This window comes from Vigna umbellata, chromosome 1, assembly GCF_029865625.1.
Source record: "Vigna umbellata cultivar VRB3 chromosome 1, Vumbellata_1.0, whole genome shotgun sequence".
Taxonomy (NCBI): domain Eukaryota; kingdom Viridiplantae; phylum Streptophyta; class Magnoliopsida; order Fabales; family Fabaceae; genus Vigna; species Vigna umbellata.
In genome coordinates, this window is record NC_142165.1 from 23746119 (window position 1) to 23769397 (window position 23279).

At 30.8% G+C, this 23279-nt stretch overlaps 2 protein-coding genes across 2 annotated transcripts; one reads left to right on the forward strand and one right to left on the reverse strand.

Moving 5' to 3' along the window:
• The first annotated feature begins 242 nt into the window (after positions 1 to 242).
• On the forward strand, positions 243 to 2684 carry LOC124823064 (NAC domain-containing protein 92-like). The gene is made up of 3 exons (XM_047295197.2): positions 243 to 430; positions 806 to 1077; positions 2178 to 2684. The coding sequence occupies exons 1-3, from the start codon at positions 250 to 252 to the stop codon at positions 2649 to 2651; spliced, it is 927 nt and encodes a 308-aa protein (XP_047151153.2). The 5' UTR covers positions 243 to 249; the 3' UTR covers positions 2652 to 2684.
• A 7190-nt stretch (positions 2685 to 9874) lies between these two features.
• On the reverse strand, positions 9875 to 14868 carry SIGC (RNApolymerase sigma-subunit C). Its single transcript, XM_047295162.2, has 7 exons — positions 14571 to 14868; positions 13926 to 14083; positions 13184 to 13708; positions 12871 to 13101; positions 11460 to 11600; positions 11155 to 11355; positions 9875 to 10537 (listed from the first exon to the last, which is right to left on the reverse strand). Exons 1-7 carry the CDS (start codon positions 14668 to 14670, stop codon positions 10256 to 10258), a joined length of 1638 nt encoding a protein of 545 aa, XP_047151118.1. The 5' UTR covers positions 14671 to 14868; the 3' UTR covers positions 9875 to 10255.
• Positions 14869 to 23279: the final 8411 nt, after the last annotated feature.

A 23279-nucleotide genomic window follows, 5' to 3' on the forward strand; every position in this document is an offset into this window, starting at 1 on the left:
CCAAGAAAAGTTTTTCTCTCCATGCAAGTAAGCAACAACCGAGTCATTCATTATACAACATCCTAAACTTGGTTTCTCAATTATTGATTCCTTTGTTTCTGAGATTTTTATATACAAATCAGAGTCTCTCTATAGTCTAATATTTCTTTAACCTTTTTGTTCACAAAAATTCCGAGGTGGTAACTAAATCAATTTGTTCATCATGACACTTTTGGTGTGCTACAGAAAGACAAGGAAATTGTTGTTGAAATGGAAGAAGGCAGTCATGAGAAGAAGAAGGAAGAAACCCTACCACCTGGTTTTCGGTTTCACCCCACAGATGAAGAACTAATTTGTTACTATCTCACAAACAAGATTTCAGATTCTGATTTTACAGCAAAAGCAATAGCTGTTGTAGATCTCAACAAATGTGAGCCATGGGATCTTCCTGGTACAGTTATATATCTTTCACAAAACCATGTTTTTTCGTTCATTATAAGATTCATCAATACTTTATCTCATACATGTACCTCACTTTGCACTTCCTTTTTCCTTTGCACACTCATCTATGTATCAAGAAATCATAGATCCGTATGGAAACTATTTATATTGCTTCATTTTGTTCATAAATTTTAGTACTTATTACACATATTTGATCTAATTTGCATCCATGTTGTTCTGAAAATAGTCAACGCCATCTAGGGTTTCTCTATGATATACAATAACTACATACCCTTTTCACAGGCAAGTGATCTACTTGTTCCATCAATTCATCGTGTTTCATACTAATTTTTTCTATTTATTTTTATGGTGAATATTTTGACAGGAAAGGCGAAAATGGGACAAAAAGAATGGTACTTCTTCAACCTAAGGGATCGTAAATATCCAACAGGTGTGAGAACAAACAGAGCAACGAACACAGGGTACTGGAAAACCACTGGAAAAGACAAAGAGATCTTGAACAGTGTTACATCGGAGTTGGTCGGTATGAAGAAGACTTTGGTTTTCTACAAAGGTAGGGCTCCCAGAGGAGAGAAAACCAACTGGGTCATGCATGAATATCGCATTCATTCAAAATCCACCTTCAAAATCACTAAGGTATTGCACCTAAACTTATTTATGACTAAGATACTCAATATTAAATTACCTAAGAAAATATTTTAATTTTACTAGTTAATTAGAAAAATACTTTTGAAATACAACCACAGATAATTATTTGAGAAATAATATTATTAAATAAACTAAAAGTAGTTAGATTTTTCTATAATTATATGTATATATGTGTATGAGAAAATTTTTTATATGTAAATTAATCTAGAATGTATAAATTATATGTACTTACTGTGCCTCCTTCAATAACCAATTTGAAATCGAAGAGTAATATATACCCTCCAACATGTACTTAGTGACTAATTTTTTGTAACTAAAAATTTAACCACTATTTTGATTACTAAATCACAAATAATTTTTTGTTCACCAATTCCGTTATTGATAGTATATATTTTTTTTTCAATCACTATTCAATACATTTTCAATGGGTAATAATGATTTGTTCACATTTCCACGTCTAAAATTAGAACATTTGAAGTTAATTTTTTTTTTCTGTTAATGGATATTCCTAATCTACAAAATTGTTATTGCTATATATTTTACTTCGTAGTATATCTCCATGATCCAAATTATTTTTCCTATTTATTTATTTCATCCTTTTGATGGTTATGTATTAACTGTTATGTAACTAACAATTTTCATATAATACAAGTAACTAGTTGCATAAGATCTTATGCAAATAAATATTTTATAATTACGTGTTAAGTATTTTATGGAGCACAATATGAAACACAGAAGTTGGGATAGATTACATGTTAAGAAGTGGGTTTTAAACCTAATTCAACTTCACAAAACTGGCTTGTATGGTGAGGTATGTACTCACTTATATATTATAATTTGGCCTTATCTCTAATCAATGTGGAACTTCCAACACATTCCCTTCAGGTCTGATAGTGGCCCTACAACGGGTGAAACAGAAAACCTACATAAATCTCGTTAGAAAAGACTCCAATCAAACTCATTAAGAAGTAAATTTTTAACAACATATTTGTGTCTCTAAATAAATTTATCTAATATAAATTTATAATATGGATTATCAAATATCATACGATTTGTCTAGTATTTATGACACAAAGTCTGACATACAGCAAGATGAATGGGTGGTTTGCCGGGTGTTCCGGAAGAGTGGTGGTGCAAAAAAGTTCCCCTCAAATTCAAACCACAGCAGAACAGTGAACCCTTATGGTGTGGAAGTTAGCCCTAGCGTTGTGCCACCTCCAATGATGCATCTGGGTGACCCTTCTGCTCATTTCAATTTCCTTTATGGATCAAGAAACTACATGATGAACCCTTCAGAGTTCAGAGCAACAGTTTCCATGGCTGCCACCGCACAAACACAGCCCCTTCTGAGGCCAATGATGGCACCACCACAGCCACTTTCTGCTCACACAGTGGCCCAAATGAATCATGATTTCAGTTCCAACATGGTGACACCTGCTGCTGCTCTTGCTGCTCACAGTGTAGACTATGGTGCAGACATGACCAATGCAAATTCTCATGGCAATAGGTTCATGGGCATGGACCACTGCATGGATCTTGACAGTTACTGGCCTTCCTACTGAATTCGGACTCTTTATAAGTTTCATACATTTATAAAAAACATTCTAGTACTGAAACTGTAGTTGGATATCATCAAAATGATTATGTTTTTTTAAGTGTTTTATGTCTCGTTCACGTTCAGGTAAAACTACTTTGCACAAGACTTGTGTTTGTCCCAAGATAATTACCTTTTTCAATTGCTCTATAGATTGATAACTATATATATATATATATATATATATATATATATATATATATATATATATATAGACCTCCTGGTAGTGTTTTTAGATGCTAATTTTGATATACTATTTCTTAGTGGGTGTATTCATGCTACTAAGTAAGGTTCAAGTGTGATTTAAGCTGTGTTGTATGCTTAATCTTTGATTATAGTTTAGCATTAATTCTGTGTTGGTTGCGTTGTCGACAATTCAGACTGAGATGACGCACACTTATACTTTATGCTAAAACGAAAAATTCCTAAAAAAAATACGTAAAAACATTTTTATCACGTAGAATATGATTATTATTTTTTAAATAATTAGCCTCTTAATATGATTAGTATTCCAAATGGATCCCATGTTTCGTACCAAACATGTGTTGAACGACTTGGTTTTTGCCTTCTATATATTATGTTAATATATTTTAGTGCGAAAACTTTTATGGGAATCACATGTTAAAATTATGCATGATCAGAGATACCTAATTATCGAACTGCTGGAATTATTATTATAGTTTGCATGAAATTGGTTCAGAAGGTTTCTCCTCAACCTTTTTTTATGTACTTTTTTTAAAATAATTTGTAGTCGGGATTAAAAATAACAGATGCTTAATATTTACATGCTATTAAAAATAAGAGTACGTGTTAGCGAGACAGCGAAAGTGGAATTTATAACGGTGATGAGATGCAGAATAAACAAGATAAACAAAAATTATTTTTAAGAGGTATTTTATAACTGGGTATTTATATTAACAGATTAATAGTTTAAAATTACACATTAATTCAAGGAATGAATTGTGTTAAGGCAACACCAAGGTAACCTTGTATGGCTATGGTAAGACAACCTATGCCTAATTGTGCAACATAGACAACTAGTGCAGTGGGGATACGTTAGACATAGGAACGACAATTCATCCTCATATTTAACAACTTTGAAATTTTTGTATCACCCTAATTCATCCAGAAACGTGTATAATCGTAGTACCACACTGGTATCCACCTTTGTATTATTACAAATACCAATTAAATAATTTTTTTACAAAATGTGAAAAATCACACCAAATAAATCGTGATATTATCAAGTATTAAATGTTAAAACATAAAACATGCAGTTTTCTGATATCAAATAGAAAAAAGAAATTATAATTATATAAATATCAAATAAAAAATATATAAAGGTCAAATAATTATATAAAATATAAAAATGATTGAACGTGTGTCTTAGAAATAAGTTATGAAATAAAGATAAAAATGCTAATATATTTTTTTAGATTATGTAACAAATCAAAGATGTTTTAGTAATTTAAAATGAAGATAAGTACGAGAATGAAGACGAAGACGAAAGGTTCTTGGGTATGAAAATAGTGACACGATGAATATGTATATATATATTTATTCTTATTCTAATATCTAATTTTTCAAATTGGCTATTATTCATACTTATATTTAATAGATGTTTTTTTTGTCAAAATCGGAACCATCTCAAACAATACCAATGAGAAAGCTCATTTGTCATTCATAATCAGAAACAATAATGTTAGGAACATTTAAGTTCTTGTTCACTTGAATGGATTTGAGAAAGAGTGATTGAAAGAATTTGAGAGGATTTGAAAATAAATTTTTTATTGTTTATTTGAATGGATTTTGGAGGTAAATGAGAGTGGATTTAGAAGTAAATTTTTTTAATGTATCATATCAATCAAATTATACACTAATTCTTACAAATTTTACTTCAAAATTCACTCTCCCTTATTTTCAAAATCCACTCAAATAAACAACAAAAAATTTAACTTCAAATCCTCTCAAATTTATCCAATCACTCTCCCTCAAATCCATTAAAGTGAACAGGGGATCCTTCTAACATAAGGGAGGGGTTGTATTGGCTAGGCTCGAAGAAGGCGTGAAGAATTGAAGTGAAAACTAAAATGGTTTGAAGGAACATGTGAAAGACCTTTTCATGATATCTATATTGGTAATGGATTCTTCTGTAAAACATGTTGGAAATGCATAATTTTATTACTGACGAATATTTATATTAGTAAAAATGTGGTCAAAAGACCTATCTAATAAATGATGGTTAAAACTCATTGTTTGTGGAGCTTTTAACAATTATTATTTACATAAATTGTCTAAAGCTTCTCTAACTGTTACATTGAAGTGGCGGTACAAACACTGATTTAAATGAGGTAGTGGGACGATTCTAAATTTCATAATAAGAGAGGTTTTAGACATAGATGTCCAAAATGTGAATGAGAAGCAGTATGATAGGTTGAAAAATGCGACAACAATTGTGCCAGTAATAACGGTGACAAATGTTAGAATATTATATCAAATGAAAACAACGATAATAGAAGAAATGAATCACAAGAAAGGAATTGCAAAGAGATAGTACATTATGAAAGGCTTCTCTAAAATTTTAACGACAATTTTAAGAGGAATCGCTGTTGTTTTTTCTTTTAAATTGGACTTTCAACAAAATTCTACAAAGAAATTCTTATTATTTTTAGAATGAATCACTTAAAATATTTTTTTATCAGGTGTCACAAAGATCTAAAAAAATAAAAAGTTTAGAATTTTTCAAAAGTAAAAAGTGCGACACAAAATCATAGCTTTAGACAAATTATTAGACATAAACGGTGACGTGTGTAAGTTGGTTAAGTTTTGTTAGGTGAACCACATTTGCAAAATCATGTACGTAACTCGATCGATTACCCATTGATGTGATTCTTCTTAGAACCTTACAAGAACTTGAACTCTCAATAATGGAGAAGAATTTACAAATATTTTCAACATAGGAAAGGTCTAAGGTTGATGGAATTCAATATTCTTTCGGATAACGATGTTCATACACCGTTTTATTTACACACTTTATATCTATGCATTTCCGTACATGATAAAGCAAAATATATTGATGAAAGATTGTGTGAAAAAGGTAGTTTAACAATGCATCAATGAAGTATCAACCTACATATATGTAATCAAACTTAAGAATGTAATTAAGAATAATAAACAACGGTTTATGTAACAGTTAATTTAGCTCACAAGATAATTAAAATCGTGATAATAGTTAAGATAGTAAAAATTCACAAAATCACTGGAACGGTAACAAGAGAATAATATATTTTATGTTTTATAATTATTTTGATCTCAAATTTAATGAAATAACATGATGAAAAACTCCTAGTCTAATGACCAATCACAATAAGCATGATCAAGAATATTGAAGAAGAGATAAAATCTTGAACCACATCTAGTAGAGTAGGAATAATTTGGATCTTGATTTTTGCATCAAGTATTATAGGATTTCTTTTTTGGATGTTGTATCATGGGTTAAATAGTATAAGATTTTGGTCAACATAAGTCAACTTCCTAAGTTGACCTATAGGTGACACCTTTTGTGGTTGACTTTAATCAACAACCACCTAGACCACCTTAGGAAGCAACATAAGGGCATAATTGGTCTCCTTTGGTGGAGGTCAACACTCAACTTCATCCGGATAAGTCAATAAAAATAAAAACATAAAAAAATTTCATAAAAAAATGTATATATAATTTTCAAACTTTAATTTAGACCAAGAGCCCAAGAGTTTTATACATATCTCCATCCCCTCTTCGCTTTTCATACCCCTCACAAGATACATAACTAGAAAATATTTTTGAAATATTTTCTAATATGATAATAATTTGAATCAATATCATGCCAATAATTATAAATAATATTCCTAATGATAATTAAAAATAATAGGGTTAAATATGTTTTTAGTCCCTAAATTATTGGTCGTTTCTGGTTTTCGTCCCTCTTCCAAAGTAAGGTACAATTTGATCCTCATTCTTTAGAAAAACGTTCGTTTTAGTCCTCAAAATTTTGTTTTTAGTACTCGTTTTAGTTCTCAAAACGTTCGTTTTTTCAACTAAAACGAACGTTTTTTAAAGATTGAGGACCAAATTGTACCTTACTTTGGAAGAGGGACGAAAACCAAAAACGGTCAATACTTTAGGGACTAAAAACATATTTAACCCAAAATAATATCTTGGTATAATTTGTTGCGACATTTTCTTTTTTTTAAAAAAAAAGAGAGAAAGATATGATCTTAAAAATTGACAAAGTTTCTGAAAATAATTATAATCAATGTCTTAGATACTATTTAATTTGATTTTTTTTAAAATATATTGCAACCAAGACCATTTCCTTCTCTATTTTTTCATTGTCAATTAGTTCACAATTAAGGTAATTAAGATTATCATAATATTGCAATATGTATATATAAATACGCACCCTATCATAGAAAAAAGGGAACAGAAAAAGAGAGAGACACACGTAGAAACAATAGAGACATAGAAACATAGAAAGAGAGAAAGAAAGTATAGAAGAGAATAAGTTCTCGCGTAAAAGGGGCTTTGTCAATGACAACTACTAAAGGAAGAATTAAGGGAGTACCAAAAGCTGGGAAGATATGTTACCTTCACACCTTTTTCTCTCTTTTGATTTGGGTATTATATTATATTATACACACTTTTCTCTTACACTTAACTTTGACAAATATGGTTCAGTTTTCGAAAAACACACTTGAACACATATATTTTTGTGATTTTTCAAAGTTAAACTAAGAAGTAATGACATACAAAGGACTAGACAACTTGATGGATTAAAAATCAAAATGACCAAACTAAAAGATGAATAAAGACTAAAAAAACTAAGAACAGGATATCCAACACATTTAGGAGCATTTAAAAGGCACAAAGCAGTAGTCAAAACTACCAAAACAAAATCTAAAAAACACTGATGACAACATTTTGGCAACTCTGACTTTTGCTGACTGGTTTAGCCATAACTTTATCCATAGAACTCCTAATTATGTGACTTCTTTTTGTTGGAAACTAAACTCAAAGGGCTTTCATTTGAATACACATACGTATTTTTTGGATCTTTAAGCTAGATGCACTTTAATTTTGAAAATCTTCAACGTTAACTGTAGAGTAAGGGAGGTTGATTTGAATCATTTCAAGACAGCTACAACAAGACAAGGTTACGAAAACACAAGGACAACACAGAAATAAAATGATAGATAAAGGACCAAAAGACTTTTCTCTTGAAGAACCTAAGCTCTTGATATCAAATGATGGATATCCTCATAGCCAGGTTGGGTCAAAACTAGAAGAAAAGCCATGGATGTGGGTGAAAGATGATATGGTGCAAAAAAGATTTGATGGACAAGGGAGCTAAGCTCACAGTTTTATGATGTTTATAGATGATGGAGGTGGTGTTTAGTGATGATTTAAGAGAGGTTAGGTCAATTCTAGAGGAAGGTGATTAGAGGGACCTCATGAGTTGCTCTAGTCTTGATCTTAAGATGAGTAGTATGACCAAAAGTGGGCAACATAACTTTACTCAACATCAAATATGACTACAAGAGAGGAAACACCTCTATATATAGGCAAGGGTGTCTCCTAACAAAAATCCTAAAAGCGTGATCTCCCTCCCTTGCACTCATTAGACAAAAAAAGTGGTCCTCTAAGGAGTGGACAAATGTCCACAAATCCTCTCCAATGAGGGAAAGACATGTGGCCACTCATAAAGCACAATGTTTTCCATTCCTAGAGTGTCATGTGGCCATTACTAAAGTTAAATCTTCTCCAATAGAAGCATGACACATGACACATACTTTCCACATGGTTTGAATGTCTAGCTTAAGGAAAAATCATATACTAATTAGGCCTTAACACAAGTTTTAAACAAACCGACCTATTTGGCCAAAATACATGGTCTAAAGAAACCTACAATATTTGGCAAAAATACATGATCTAAAGAAACCTATATTACTTAAAACTATGCTCCATGATGACTCCAAAGGTGATCCAAAAAGTAGAGTTTAAACCAACTTCTGAATGACTTTAACTCTTCTTATAGATATTTGACCATAGTTAAAGGATATGCTATCATTTTCCAACCAAACAATTGTGACGACACTAAAGTTCACATGTATTAAAGATATTATCTCAAGTAGCTCACACTTTAATCTTTTTCATATTTTTAAATATTTTCAATTTAAAAATAATAATAGTGATAATAATTTGAAGTAGTTTAGAACTATTAAAATCAAACTTTATTTTGTGATTAAAAGGTTATAATAATGTTTAAAAATAGATAATGAGTTAATTAGATTTGATTTTTTAATTATAAAATTTGATAGAGTTGTGCAAACTTGTTATTTCAATATTACTTTAAATAAAAGTATATACAAAATTTAATGTAATAAAAACAATAAACAAAATATATAGATAAATATATTAATGAATTGGTTTGGATATGTACCTCTGTCATTTTTCTTCACCATGTAGGAATTGTAAAATAATGGAAATTTAAATATTATCATTACATAAATACTATATTTTTTTACCACGAACTATTATCTTTTACAAAGGAGATATTCATCCTTATCTATCTAAATATACATGAAAACGAAATATTAACATTTATCTTATATAATAATGATGCCCAATTTAATCATAAAATAATAAAACACATTAATGATTGTTTAAATTAATGTTATAATTATTTTAGGATAAGAGAAATATTTTAATAATATAAATAGTATATTAATTAATTATAAATAATCATCTCTGTAATCAACATTGCAAGATGTTAATACGTTTCTTGAAATAAACTCCCAAATTCAAGAATTTAGTTTAACAAATCAGTATTTTCTTTCTTATTGATCTTTCTAATTTTATTTTCCTACAATTCCTTAACTTTTTTTTTCAGTGTTCCCCTGCAGCTCCAGTTACCACATTCCTTTATTAGGGAGGTCACTTTAAAAATGACTATAAATGTAATTCAAGAATACCATGAAGTATTAATGTAATATACTTTAATCACATTTTTTTTTCCTACTTATAACCTTCATTAAGAATAATTTTGATATGCAATGAACTTTGTAAAAGAAAACTATTGAATCTATCCCATCCATTCATCAGACATATTTTGAAGTGGAATTAAGTGAGCATAGATTAAATAGATGGTAAATATGAAAAGAAAAATGTAATACTTTTTACAAATATACCATTGTATGACAGGCATTTTGAATATACATAATAGACCAACAAAAATATTCTGTAATTCATTCTCAAGGCCAAATCAAGATCAAGCATATAAGCATTATCACATGATTTGAAGGATAACCACAAAAGAGATCATTAACTTGACGTAGCTTTTCTCTATATTGTCGACACCTTTCTGTGGTGAAATGTTGAGAAACACAAGGTCAAGAGGGCGCCAAACTTTATACATATCTCATCCAACCAATTCAGGACCAAAAGTTTGTACACATCCTTTATTGCCAGATGAAACCAAGATACTATTTAAGCTTACCAGAACCTAAAGATAATATATATATGTATATATTTGTACTACAGATCCAAATAATAATGCAAGTCTGAGGTGGTGGCCTCATCTCTTAACTTTGTAAGAGCGATTTTCTCTATTTTTCTTATCCTCTCTTTGCTAACTTTGAAAAGGGTCCCTATATCCTGCAGAGACTTGGGCTGGTTATCAATAAGGCCAAAGCGTAGGGTTAATACCTGCCTTTCCCTTGAGTTCAAGCCTTTCAGGAGATCATGTACGTCTTTTTTCATATGTTGCTTCAGGACAGCATTTTCAGGGCTCTCGATTGTTGTATCGGGCAGAAGTTCCTATAGCATTAATCCACAAAACAGTTTATACTTGACATAAGATTACAACATAATTGTTCTTCAAAATTTAGTATTCCTGCACTGGTTAAAGCTTCCAAATCTTATTACTGGTTGCAGATTAAGTGAAAAACAGTGATGGAAACTTTGAACCCACTTACCCAAATAAGAATGTTGTATGCTTTATCACTCTCGATGGGTATAAAAAAACAAAACAAAAAATTGATTGAGTTATACAAGTGAGGTAAGATTGGTGACTAGAAAATACATATCTCAAATAGCGGTAGCAGCAGTTCAACCTTGACTTAGGGAAAGCATGCTCAAAACATGAACATACCAACATGCATGATCAACAAAATCCCGTAAGCAAAAGTAAAATTGATAATATGGACAAAAATGTAGTTCTCATGAACATTGAAAGCACACAAGAGAGCATGTTTTCAGTATTAGTTAATTGATGTAAATTTGCTAGGAAGGTAATTTATCTTCCATTTTCTTTCCTTTTCCTAAAGGCAAGCCAATGATGATTAAAAACAAAATACCACCACTCAGATCATAACACAATAAAAACAGACAGGTTGCAGGTAAGAGAGGCAAAGACAGGGAGATCGTAGTCTTACATTATATTCTATACTAAGGCAATGCCCCACCTTCTGATCAATTGAAGCAACTATTCTCAGACAATTGCTGGCTGATTTGATTTTATCTAGTGAAAGACCTGTCATCTTTGCAATTTCCCAATCATCTGGGCATTTCTTGTGTGTACTTTTCAAGACTTTTCGAGCTTTCTGGATTTGCTTTATTGCCCTGTTTATTGACCACTAAAAAGAATAATGATGATTAAAAGAACACAGGATCAAAATTTAGGTTGTCTGGGAAGAAACTGGTGCTAAGAAACAATCTCGTAAGCAAAAGAAGAACATACAGGAATTATGACTCCTCGAGAATATCGTTCCACCACTCTTAAAATTGATTTCCTTATCCAGTACTGCACATAGGTTGAGAATTTGTAACCCCTTGTACTGTCAAATCTCTCAGCTCCTTGGAGAACACCTACATATCCTGCCTATGAAATGTGACGAAAACGCTTGCGTCAATGAAAATCGAATCTAAATAGGATTCATGTAGGCCTCAATTGTAACATTTTAATTCTATATTTCCACTTCAGTCAACGTCACAAAAAAATTGATCAAAATATCAATGATGGAAGCACCATGCAAATTTCAATTGTCCTTTTGTTATCTTATATTTACAAAATCAATAAGAAATTACGAAGAGATGAATGTTAAGTCTAACTCCACCCTACAAAACCATCTTATAAGATGAGGTTTATATCCACTGAAATATTGTAAATTCACCTTATCTCTAGTTGACGTGAGATCTCTAACATCCTCCTTCACAATAAGGTATATATACATCTTAAACTTGAGACTAGGTATTTATGGGTGTTTTGATAACTATGGCACAATAGACCCAACAAAACAACAAATTTCATTAGAATAAGTTTTTAACTTGATTTTGATACCATATTAAGAAATAGACTTTAAACTTAATTCAACTCTACAAAATTGACTTATAAGATAGGTTTGCCTCCATTTATATATTGTATATTTGTTTTAGATCTCCAACAAAAAATCACAAAACAATAAAGAAAAGCATGAGACTTTGATTCTAAGTGATAAAACTAACAGGAAAAAAGAATCATTAGATTCATCATGTGTAGTAGAATGACCTTTCGGGTGGAGAGGACTTAAATCCTATGATGTTTTAGGTCTATGTCCTAGTATGGGATGTTTGATGGAGTATTTAAGAAATTGGTTTCCCCCCACTTCCTTCCTAGTATGAGATATTTTGGGTCTATATCATTCAATGCACAGTGATAAGAATTTAAGATCAGAGTGCTTTAGCACTAAAGGAGAATATAATAAAAGATCACATGTAATAATTGTCTTCAAAATTAGAGGTGATAAATTGTTGGTGCAGTGGAATAAGTACAGATGTAATCATCAAGAAGGGAAAAGTGTAATTTATGCTAAGCCTCTATGCATGTCCTTTATTTCAATGAACTGATACAATCAATTCAATATCCATTCCCCTCCCCCTTCCTCACCCACAGAATACACATGCATATATCTTGAATTATTTGGTTCAATTTTAACTCAGAAATTGTTCATTGTTGGCTCAATAAATATTGGCTCTTATCCAGGTAAGTTGGGTTCTTGAGATGTAATTTACAACTGCACACAAATAGATAAAAGACAAATAGAAACATGTCCTCGTCAATAACAAATGGCAAATTATATATATAATCATGCATAATGACATTTGGAACAAACCTGAAGTAAGTCATCCAAAGCTATTCCCATACCCCTGTATTTTCTGGCAAGGAATAGAACTAAGGAACGAGAACTCCGTATGAGCTCATCCCGACAATAATAACCATGATGCAATAGCTGCTGTAGCACCTTCTCATCAACTCCAGATGCTTCGGCCCAGTGATTCAAGGTCACTACGCGCTTGGTATCATCTTCTATAGCTGTCCTAATTTTCTCTAACTCAGCTAGCACCTAGATTAGTAAAGAATTTCAGTATTTATGTACTTTACAATCACGGAACAGAATCTCTCTATTTCTTAGATCATACACTAACCTTTACACCTTTTGCCATCTCTGCCTCCCTTTTAGCAACCATCACTCTTTTACTTTTACTATTTGTTGCTCTTTTCACAACTGAAACTGAGAATCCTAATAGATCTTCCTGATTAGCTTTTAAAGTCAATGACTGTGTCGAAACTGCTGTGACATCAATTTCTCTCTTTCTTCTAGTTTTATTTTCCTTTTTCTTGCTAGACGGGACAACAACTTTGCCCTTGTTAGGTACTTTATCAGTATAGTCTGACACAAGTGAGCTTCCAAGTGATCTTGATAGACAAACATTGAATAACTCGAGAGCACCAAGCTTCTCTAGTTGCAATCTAATATCCTTTTCCAACCTTGATGCTTCAGAATCGGCAAAAGTCTCTTCTAAAACATCAAGGTTCTTCATTAATAAATGGAAATGCTGTGGCGTGAATGACTCAAACTTCTTTGAGACAGTAGATACCTCTCCAAAAGGCATTTGGGTATTATCAAATATTTCATGTACACTACTCACTGACATCTTCCCTTTGTTTACCTGGGAAATTAGCATCTCATAAGACCTATATGTTGGCCATCAATATAATGGATTCGACACTTCTAAAGTGAAAAAGTAAGGATACAATCACCACTAATTTAAAGTGAGTTGAGTTATCAAATACTACAACTCAAATCAAGAACACATACACCATAAATCCCAATATAATTGTTACGGTCAAATAAGAAAATCATCATAAAGAATTATTATGTCGTACCCCAGTTTCTTCTCTTCCTAATGAATCATTTTCCAAGGTATCCAATGCCGAAAATGCATAAACCCTTCCAAAATCTTTCTGCAAAGTTTCTGCTTCCTCATAAAAAGTCGACGGCAAAGACAACTTCGTGAAGTTGAAACAATTCTCCTTGACTCCAGCTGCGCCATATTTCACCCAAATTTTAAAACAGAAACGAATTAGAAACATAATACTAAAGTAAGTAGCATGTTAATAACATTACACTTTATAAAAAAAAAATATGATTTTACTACCTTCACGGTTGTTAAGTCTTTCTGAGTTTCAATTTCTGTTCATTCGGACATAATCTTTACGATGAATTTTAAAACAATTACAATAAAAATTCACAATCACGATTCCGTAAATTCTCGGTAATCAGAATTAATGGTTGATCTAAACTTCAAGATAATTATAGTAATAATCAACAATACAGTTCTAATCCTTGATCCAAATTTTAAAATGATTACTGTAAAAATCAATAGATTGAATGAACACACAAATTCTAATTTCTTAGTTTATAGATTGTTTGTGATAAACACACTGGGGCAACAATACATAAATAAGAAATACATAATCATACAAGAATAAGATGAAGATGATGATGTAAAAGGAAAGAAGAGAAGTAACCAGAAGATGGAGAAAGAGAAACAGGTGAATTGGTGAAGGAATGAGGGGTATGAAGAGGAACGCAATATCTGAGTCTGTTGGCGTTTAAACTGAGACCCATATCGTTTTGTTGCGGTGAGTGAGAGAGAGAGAAAGAGAGTCCATGAAACAACGGCGGTTGAAGTTCAGAGCACAGAGAAGAGAAAGAATCCGAATTGGAAGGTCATAAAATGCGTTAAGCAATGCGCAATGTGGATATCGCGTTGCGTTGCTGTAACTTCCACCACCAGTTCTTCATCTCCCTCCCAGTGGTTGCGATATTTTTCTTCCTTATTACATATTTTTACTTAAATATGCGTTTAAGTAACCTTCTATTATTTTTATCAGCTTAAAATTTCAAATAATTATTTAATTTGTTTACATAAAATTAATAATTTATATTAGAGTAACGTACACACTTAATTTCTCAAAGAATCATTACTCTTTATATTAACACTTTATGAAAATAAGTTTGAATTTTGTTTTTAATAATGTTAAACTATATATTGGTAGTGTTGCATTTTGTTTCTCCTATGTGTCTTTATAGTGGTTATTGATGTATAGATACATTTTTCTTCATTGTAGTAGACGCACAATTGCAATAGTGTATACAACATCTTACACCCCCATTGCTTATTAATTCGTAGATTGACTTTTTAAGTGATTTTTACTACAAATTGGTGTTTTCTTCCTTATTCATGGTAAAAAAAAGCATTCATTGAAGGAATTTTCATTGGATGCTAATGATATTTTAAAATCAATGTGATAAGAATATATGTAGAAGCTTACAAAACATGTCTAAGAATCATTTGTAACAAGTGTAAGAGAGAATCACATTTAACTTCGTTTTCAAAAAGGGGGTTCGTGGATTTTTTAGGATGATTATGTTAAGGTAAAGAGAAGGCAAACTTTATAAGATCCAAGTTTTCATTTTTTTAGTTTGGTCATTAACACCTAAGTTTTTCTAATAAAAAACAAATACAACTTTTTTTGGTCTAATGAGTGCTACCTAGTGTAAAACATGCACAAAACAAAAAGAAAAATTAAAAGTTCAAGTCTTAAACACAATAATAAATGAACATGTAAACATTCATCATAAATTATAAATAAACTAACAATAGACACTTGAAGCATTAGATAACCATGTATTAAAATCTTATTTTGATATATGGTTTCAATAAGACTCGTTCTTTCAAAGATAAGTATGCAATAGGTTTGAAGAAAACAAGTTAAGTAATTGATAAATGTTTAATTTGAGTTAATCTTGAGATGAATTTGACACTTATCTTATTCTGATTGTGTTAAGTTTATGCTAAATTTACCTCAATTTAGTTTTTTTTTTACCGTTTCTAGCACCATAGGAGAGTCAAACTGGAAAATAAGAGAAATTGAATGAAATTCAAACAATTTTGGGCAAAGTGTGACTAGTGTACTAAGCGGTAGAATTGTGGTTGAGCCACAGAGAGCAAACCCCCTTGAAGAGGAAACCTCAAGCACCACACTTGAGGCTGAGCCATGAAAACTTCTCCTTAAAAAAGTTATTTCAGGAGTTGAGCATCAGAACATGAAGTTGAGCCAGAAAAGTAGACCATATAAGAAGGAAACCTCTACTGTTGAGCAACAAGTTCATGTTGAGCACAACCCTGGACAGTTAATAAAAATAGAGTTATACCCCTGTTTTAGACAGACTTTTGAAGTGTCATTTTAGATGCTTTTTAGAGAGCTTTTATAAATACTTTTCTCTACACTTATTGAATAATCTTAGAGAGCATAAGAGAGCATGATTATTCAAAGCATTGTAATGTTTGCATTCATTATGAGGAGTTAAGCCCCTCTTGTGTTGGGCTCAAGATGTAACCATTTTAAACTATCTTGTATTGGTACTATTTTATTTATTAAATTATGTTTTTGTTTACATGTTTTTAAATTGGTTTATGCTTGTTGTTAGATGAACGAATCACTCATCTTATTTCACTAGCTTGGGATTAAGTGGGAATTGGTTCCGACTTGTGATCCAAGTGATTCTCCTTTTATATTTAGACGCTAAGAATAGATTTAACGCTCTAGCTAATTATAGAGTCCTGATCTTAATGCAAGTGATCCATTCAAGCAGTCACTGAGTGATTCATTCAAGCAGTCATTGAGTTATTATACTCAAGTTTGATAATATTAGGCTATAGGTGTCAGGAATATACTTAAAGTTACATTTAAGAGTACTCCCAAGACATGAATAATTAAGTCTTTATAAATAATAACTAGTTTGGTACAAGAGAGGGAAAATGTGGTGAAATCTAACAACATGTCCTTATTCAACTTTTTATTATAGCAAATATGTTTTACACGTTTGTCTTACAAGCCAAACCTTGTTTTATAAGATACTTGTTGTACTACAAACTACCTAGTATACTTGTAGGAAAATTGATTGCATTAGAGCATGAACAAGGTTTTGGCATCGTTATCAAAAATTTGTGTTAATAATATCAATGTTATAATTAGTTTGATTTCTCTATAAACTATAATATATATATATATATATATATGTATGTATCAAATATATATTTAGTTTTTGTTGTATGTTTTACTACTCACCACTGTTAGAGCCCATAACATGATTGCTTTGTCTGCCTTGGTGTACACTTGAGCTAGGAAAGAGTGGCCAGCCTCAAAGGTTGAACAAGGAAATATGAAGACCATCACTCAAATTTGGGTGTTTATTTGAGTTTGCCAACATCCTTCCTAATTCAAATATGTCTGGGATAACCTTTTGAAAAGGCAATATTGCTATATTGCGTAAAGGCTATATGATAATCATTGCAGATATCATCACCGAGGAGATTTTTGTATAGTCATTTCACATCCTACAATCAAAAGGACAACAAGGCGACTAAGTTTCCCAAGCTTAATCATGGGGTTGTGCAAGATGTAAGGTGAGCTTATACCAAGCCACCTAAGGAAGAAGTTGAGGCTCCCAATTACTAAAGGATGGCCAAATACTTTATGTCAATGCTTATACCGAATATCTCATGCCAATGCCAATTTACAAGCAAGTATGGTTGAATAATCAATTTACAAGCAAGTTCGACCGAATGAATGGTTTACAAGCATGCCTACCCGAATGATCAATTTACAATCAAACCCAATTGAATGATCAGTTTAAGAGCAAGCTCAACCGAATGGCCAATTTACAAGCAAGCTCAACAAATGACCAAATGATATAAGAACTAGACCGAATGGCCAACCCACCTACAAACGAACCCGAAATATTAAAACGATATATGAGTTTGACCAAATGGTCCATCCACCTACAAACCCTACAAGTTGGTAGAGCTCAACCACAAGGATACTCACAAGCAGCCCTAAGACTAAATCAAAGTTTCGAGACTAGAGGGACTAATGTACATACCCAGCCTCAAATATGCCAAGTGGCGTAACCCAATAAGGGTCAATTACTAAAATATCGATAGTTTTACTATATCCTTTAAATAATCATTAAATGAATTTTAATAGCATGCCTCTAACAATAATATTCCCTATTTAAAGGTGGATATGTCTTTTATAGGTGGATTTGTCTTTCACTATTCAAACTTTAGGAACATACGTCCAGATTTACAATCCAATCACCTTCTACCACACTCCAAATTTCGGTAAGAATAAGAATATATATAATAAATGGAAACATTTATCGTATTTTTACACCTAACTGCTTTTCAAATTTTATACATGCACATGTTTCACGCTATAAGCATCAAATTAAAATTAAAAAAAATGAAAAGATATAACATGTAACGTTGTGACATAATTGTCAAGTTTTTAGTCGACCACCACCGTACACAAGTCAAATTGCTTATCTCGATCTTCACCTCTTTCCTCGATCCATTTTAGTTAACACACCTCCAAGTTTTTCCTAATTAGTTTTTGGTCAATCTACGAACACAGGCCAGCCTGACCAACCAGTCTTCACCTCAGTCACTTTCACTTCCTTCTACAATAAGCAAGTTCAAGAGAGGACAATAAACACGAAGACAAGCAAGTTAAAAGCCACAATCAATTTGGCCAAAAATGAACACCAAGGATTTACGCAAATCCACAACACCCAACAAAAGTCATTTAAAGTGGACAATGCCTAATTGAACTTGCCTAAGCCGACAATTTACTATAAAGTTTGCTTAAAGTCAACAACAGAAGATGGAATGTCTATTTCTTTCATAGTGGATTTTGGACTATCTCGAGGCAATGACCAATTTACAAGCAAGCCTAACCGAATGATCAATTTATAAGGAAGTCAGATCAAATGAATAGCTTATAACAAAGCTTTGTCGAATGATCAATTTACAAGCAAACCCGGTCGAATGATCAATTTACAAACAAGCTCAGGTGAATGACCAAACGATATAAGAGCTTGACCGAATGGTCAACCCACATACAAACGAACTTGAATGATTAAAAAGATATATGAGCTCAGCCAAATGGTCAATCCACCTACAAACCCTACAAGTGGACAAAGTTCGACCACATGGACGATCACGAGCAGCCCTAAAGCAAAATCAAAGTTTCGAGACTAATGTACATACCCGAGCCAAATATGCCAAGTAGTGAGACTTGTAACACCCCAAAATTTCGATTGACACGAGTTCTTACAAAACCCAATAATTTTAAAACCTTCTTATAGCGTAAAAACGTATTTTTCAAAAACCTCAATAATTAAACATGCATAACTGAATCAAATTGTATTAGTTCCAAAAGCAATGTTTGATTACATCTTTTCAAATTAATTAAAAGGACCAAGGAAATAAAAATACTCCACATTACATTGTATCAAAAGTTCAATTAAAAGAACTATAAAGAAAACCCAAATCTTTTCTTCAATTATCTCACGAATCGATCATGCTTCTGGAATATCTACAATATCATTTATTCACGTATAACGCATTATACGATCATCATCGATATTTCATTCATAAACACACAACACAAACACGTATGGAGTAAGCTACCGATACAACAATCATAAAACAAGATACATACATACCCACTATATCAACAATAATCAAACACCTCATACATAGAAGTAATAACATTAGGATTCTAATTTTCTAAACATAACAAATCATTCATATCCGATTACTGCTCCTTAAGCCTCAATCCTCGATCCTCGATGTTATCACGAACATCATAAACATAGGCATGTAGTTTATCCTCTCAACAACATCTATGCTAACTACACCATATAAGGAAGGTTCAATAATCGAACATCATCTCTTTTCCACAATTATTTGCCAAAGAGATTATCCCCCCTTATGCTCATCAACCACACACTCAGGTACACCCCAACACTCACTCATGCTTAAATCTCAAACACAAGTCATAACTAACCTTAAACATAACCACTAATCTCATTCTCTGATTATCATCACGTTCTATAGCTCCTCAAGCTTGGTCCACGTCCATTCTTCACCAAATTCGTCATTTTTAACAAAAATGCACTGAGATAATCGATTATCATAAGTGATAATCGAGTATTCCCACGAAGTTCACAATTACTAAAAAATATACTTTGATAATTGATTATCACTTAAGATAATCGATTATTCCAATGGCCCTAGCACATCAAATTTCCAGATTCATCACATATGAAAGGATAATCGATTATCATCCCAGATAATCGAGTATTCCCAAAACAAAGCTCAATCCAATGCGTACATAATCGATTATAATAATCAAGTATAACTAGTTATAATCGATTATTGTCGAATCAAAACATATCCTGGACAAAGTTCAAGTGTTCAAAACACACATACATCAATCCTAGATCACGAAAGAACATACTTAATACATCATGCATGCTTTCAAGTCTCACATACCCTTATGAGCATACCTTAATACATACATTGCATCACTTGAATCATCCAAAACCCATTATTATGCAGATTACAACCCAAATAACCCAATATTCTAAATATGATTACCATACCATCTTTATAACATATATTTGCATGGTAAAAACCTCAAGCATCATAACTTTGCTTTTCCTTAACATTTATCATGGAATAACCCAAAGAAAACATACATACTTTCATAGGGAAAAACCCAACACAAACATCATATAAACCTTATCATCATGCATACACAAACCTTTACCCAACAATAACAACAAATAATCATAACCATAATAATGTACACATGCATCAAAACAATGATTACCATTCAAGATAATCAAACATACATAGCATACAACAAACAAGGTAAGTTTCCCTATACATTGGTCAATCTTAGGGCTTTATCTATATTCCAAAAACACCACAAATCTTTCCATGCATTAAGGTTTGTTGCACTCTTTCTCTTCTCTCCTAAAAATGTCACTATTCTCCCTCTTTCTCTATGTTTCTCTCTTTGTTGTAGGGTTTCTACATAAATGCCCCACTTTTCCTATATCTTAGAATTTATAATCACCCCAAACCTTGTCTCTAACATTCTCTCACTTATAATAATATATTTTAAGAACTAAATCTAACTAAATATCTCTTTTTCCTTTATTCCACCTTCAACCTTTCTTTTTATATTTAATTTACTTTAATTTGTATGATTTTACTTCTTACATCCCCTTTATTTAATTTATACACCAACTAAATAAAGGATAAAAACCAATTTGTCCTTATATCAAAAAATACAAAATAAAACAAAGGTTTTCCTTAACCATCTCTTTCCCGATAATTGAACACACAACCACTCGTCATGAAATACAGATTAAAACTCATACTTACTATTTCACCCACAAAGATTCAACTCTTTTGTTAACTTAAGAGTTTTTTATAAGTAAATTTTCTTTCACTTTTCAATCTTTAGGAACATACTGTCCGAATTTTCTAATCCAACCACCTTCACCACTTGTTTTAAAAGCTACGCTCCAAATTTCGGTAATAAGAATATATATATATATATATAATATATATATATATATAATATATATATATATATATATATATAATATATATATATATATATATATAATATATATATATATATATATATATATATGTAATAAATGAAAACACTTATCATTACCGTATATTAACTGCTTTTCAAATTCTATACATACTATAAGCATCAAATTAAGATTTAAAAAATGAACAGAAATAACATATATATTAAACTATATCTTAATCTTTTATTACATTAGATAAATTGCAAATGTACTCTATAAGAATTATAATGAGAAAGTTAATCATAAAAACATCTAAACTACTTAAACAATTTAATTAAAAAATTATTTTTATTTTGATTGGAAATATTGGAGAATTGAATAAAAAAATATTCAACTAGATAAGAACTTGCTGACCAGTCTTCTTTATTATTATTAAAAAGTCTTCAAAATGTTACCCAATCCATTTACACCCTTTTTCCAACAACATTTTTTGTTTGTGAAATCAGATACTTCAATGCACAAATTATACATAGTTCACCACATTTTCTTATTATCATAATAACAGGTTATAACTTTAATTGGCTTAATAGCATTTTTGGATGTTACACAGTGATTTAATATTTTTTTAATTTACATTTTACTTAATGTGCTTGTTACATTTTTTTAAAAAATTAAATGCGATTCTTTGGTTATATTAATGTGAACGGGTTATTCTTTATTTTGTCTATGAAATAGAATAATAAACATATAAAAAGAGGTTATGATTATATTAGTAAATATTAGTTCATTATCTTTGAATGAAGTAAACACTAATTATCAACTCTCTTTTCAAAATATGACAAACACAAAAAAATTAAAAATACATAGCAAAAATATATAATAATTTATTATAAATATAAAAACTAAAAATACAATCAAACTAATTTTAATAAAAAAAACATTTATTGACAAGACCAACATATATATTTGGAAATGAGATGTGAAAAAATTTATGGAGAAATAATTAATAAAAAAATTAAACTAAAATATTTAATTTATTAAAAATAATTTTAAGAAAAATTAACTAAATTTTATTGAAGTATTTTGTGGAACATATATTAAAGAAATAATTTTTTCTTTAATATCAAACTTCTCTCACAAGGAATTGCATTTTGTAGAGTCAGCAGAGAGGGCGAGCAAAGCTCATGTTTTCACATGGTTATTAAAAAAAATCCCAAATATCTCCATAATTGACCTTTTAATAAATTTTCGCAATAAAAATGTAGCCACGTTGATGTGACCATATCAATCATCTCTTTGATTGGGGGACTTTTAAGAAAAAGTTAAAAATTGGCAACATATATTAATTTTTTATTATCAACCATTTTCTTGCCCCATGCACCCTTTTCATCTTCATAAAGAAACGATAACATGTTTGAATATTAACATTTGTGTCCTTCTAAGTTTTAATCATGTTTTTCTTAAAAACTTATAACTTTTTGCTTTATAATATCGAAATAAATATAGTTGTTTTTAATATATATAAATATGAATGCTAAAATAGAGAGAAAAACTATTTAAAAAATATCCAATATATTCAAACACAAACCATACTCAATATAATTTTTAAATTAATTATTAAAATACAGACTTATCATTTATATATATATATATATATATATATATATATATAATTATTAAAGATAAACTCTTTATGAAATTTTGTAAGCAAAATTTTATATTAACTTCAACAAAGTCTAATGTTAAGTGTGTTGATAAGTGTTTATATA

What these genes read in the sequence shown, in the direction of transcription:
- SIGC (XM_047295162.2), bottom strand. Translation starts at nt 14,670, where the DNA reads ATGGGTCTCAGTTTAAACGCCAACAGACTCAGATATTGCGTTCCTCTT. An exon ending in TTCTCTTTCTCCATCTTCTG is followed by an intron (nt 14,084 to 14,570) that starts GTTACTTCTCTT and finishes AATATGGCGCAG; the next exon opens with CTGGAGTCAAGGAGAATTGT. An exon ending in AGATGGCAAAAGGTGTAAAG is followed by an intron (nt 13,102 to 13,183) that starts GTTAGTGTATGA and finishes TTACTAATCTAG; the next exon opens with GTGCTAGCTGAGTTAGAGAA.
- LOC124823064 (XM_047295197.2), top strand. Translation starts at nt 250, where the DNA reads ATGGAAGAAGGCAGTCATGAGAAGAAGAAGGAAGAAACCCTACCACCT. An exon ending in TGAGCCATGGGATCTTCCTG is followed by an intron (nt 431 to 805) that starts GTACAGTTATAT and finishes ATATTTTGACAG; the next exon opens with GAAAGGCGAAAATGGGACAA. An exon ending in CCACCTTCAAAATCACTAAG is followed by an intron (nt 1,078 to 2,177) that starts GTATTGCACCTA and finishes TCTGACATACAG; the next exon opens with CAAGATGAATGGGTGGTTTG.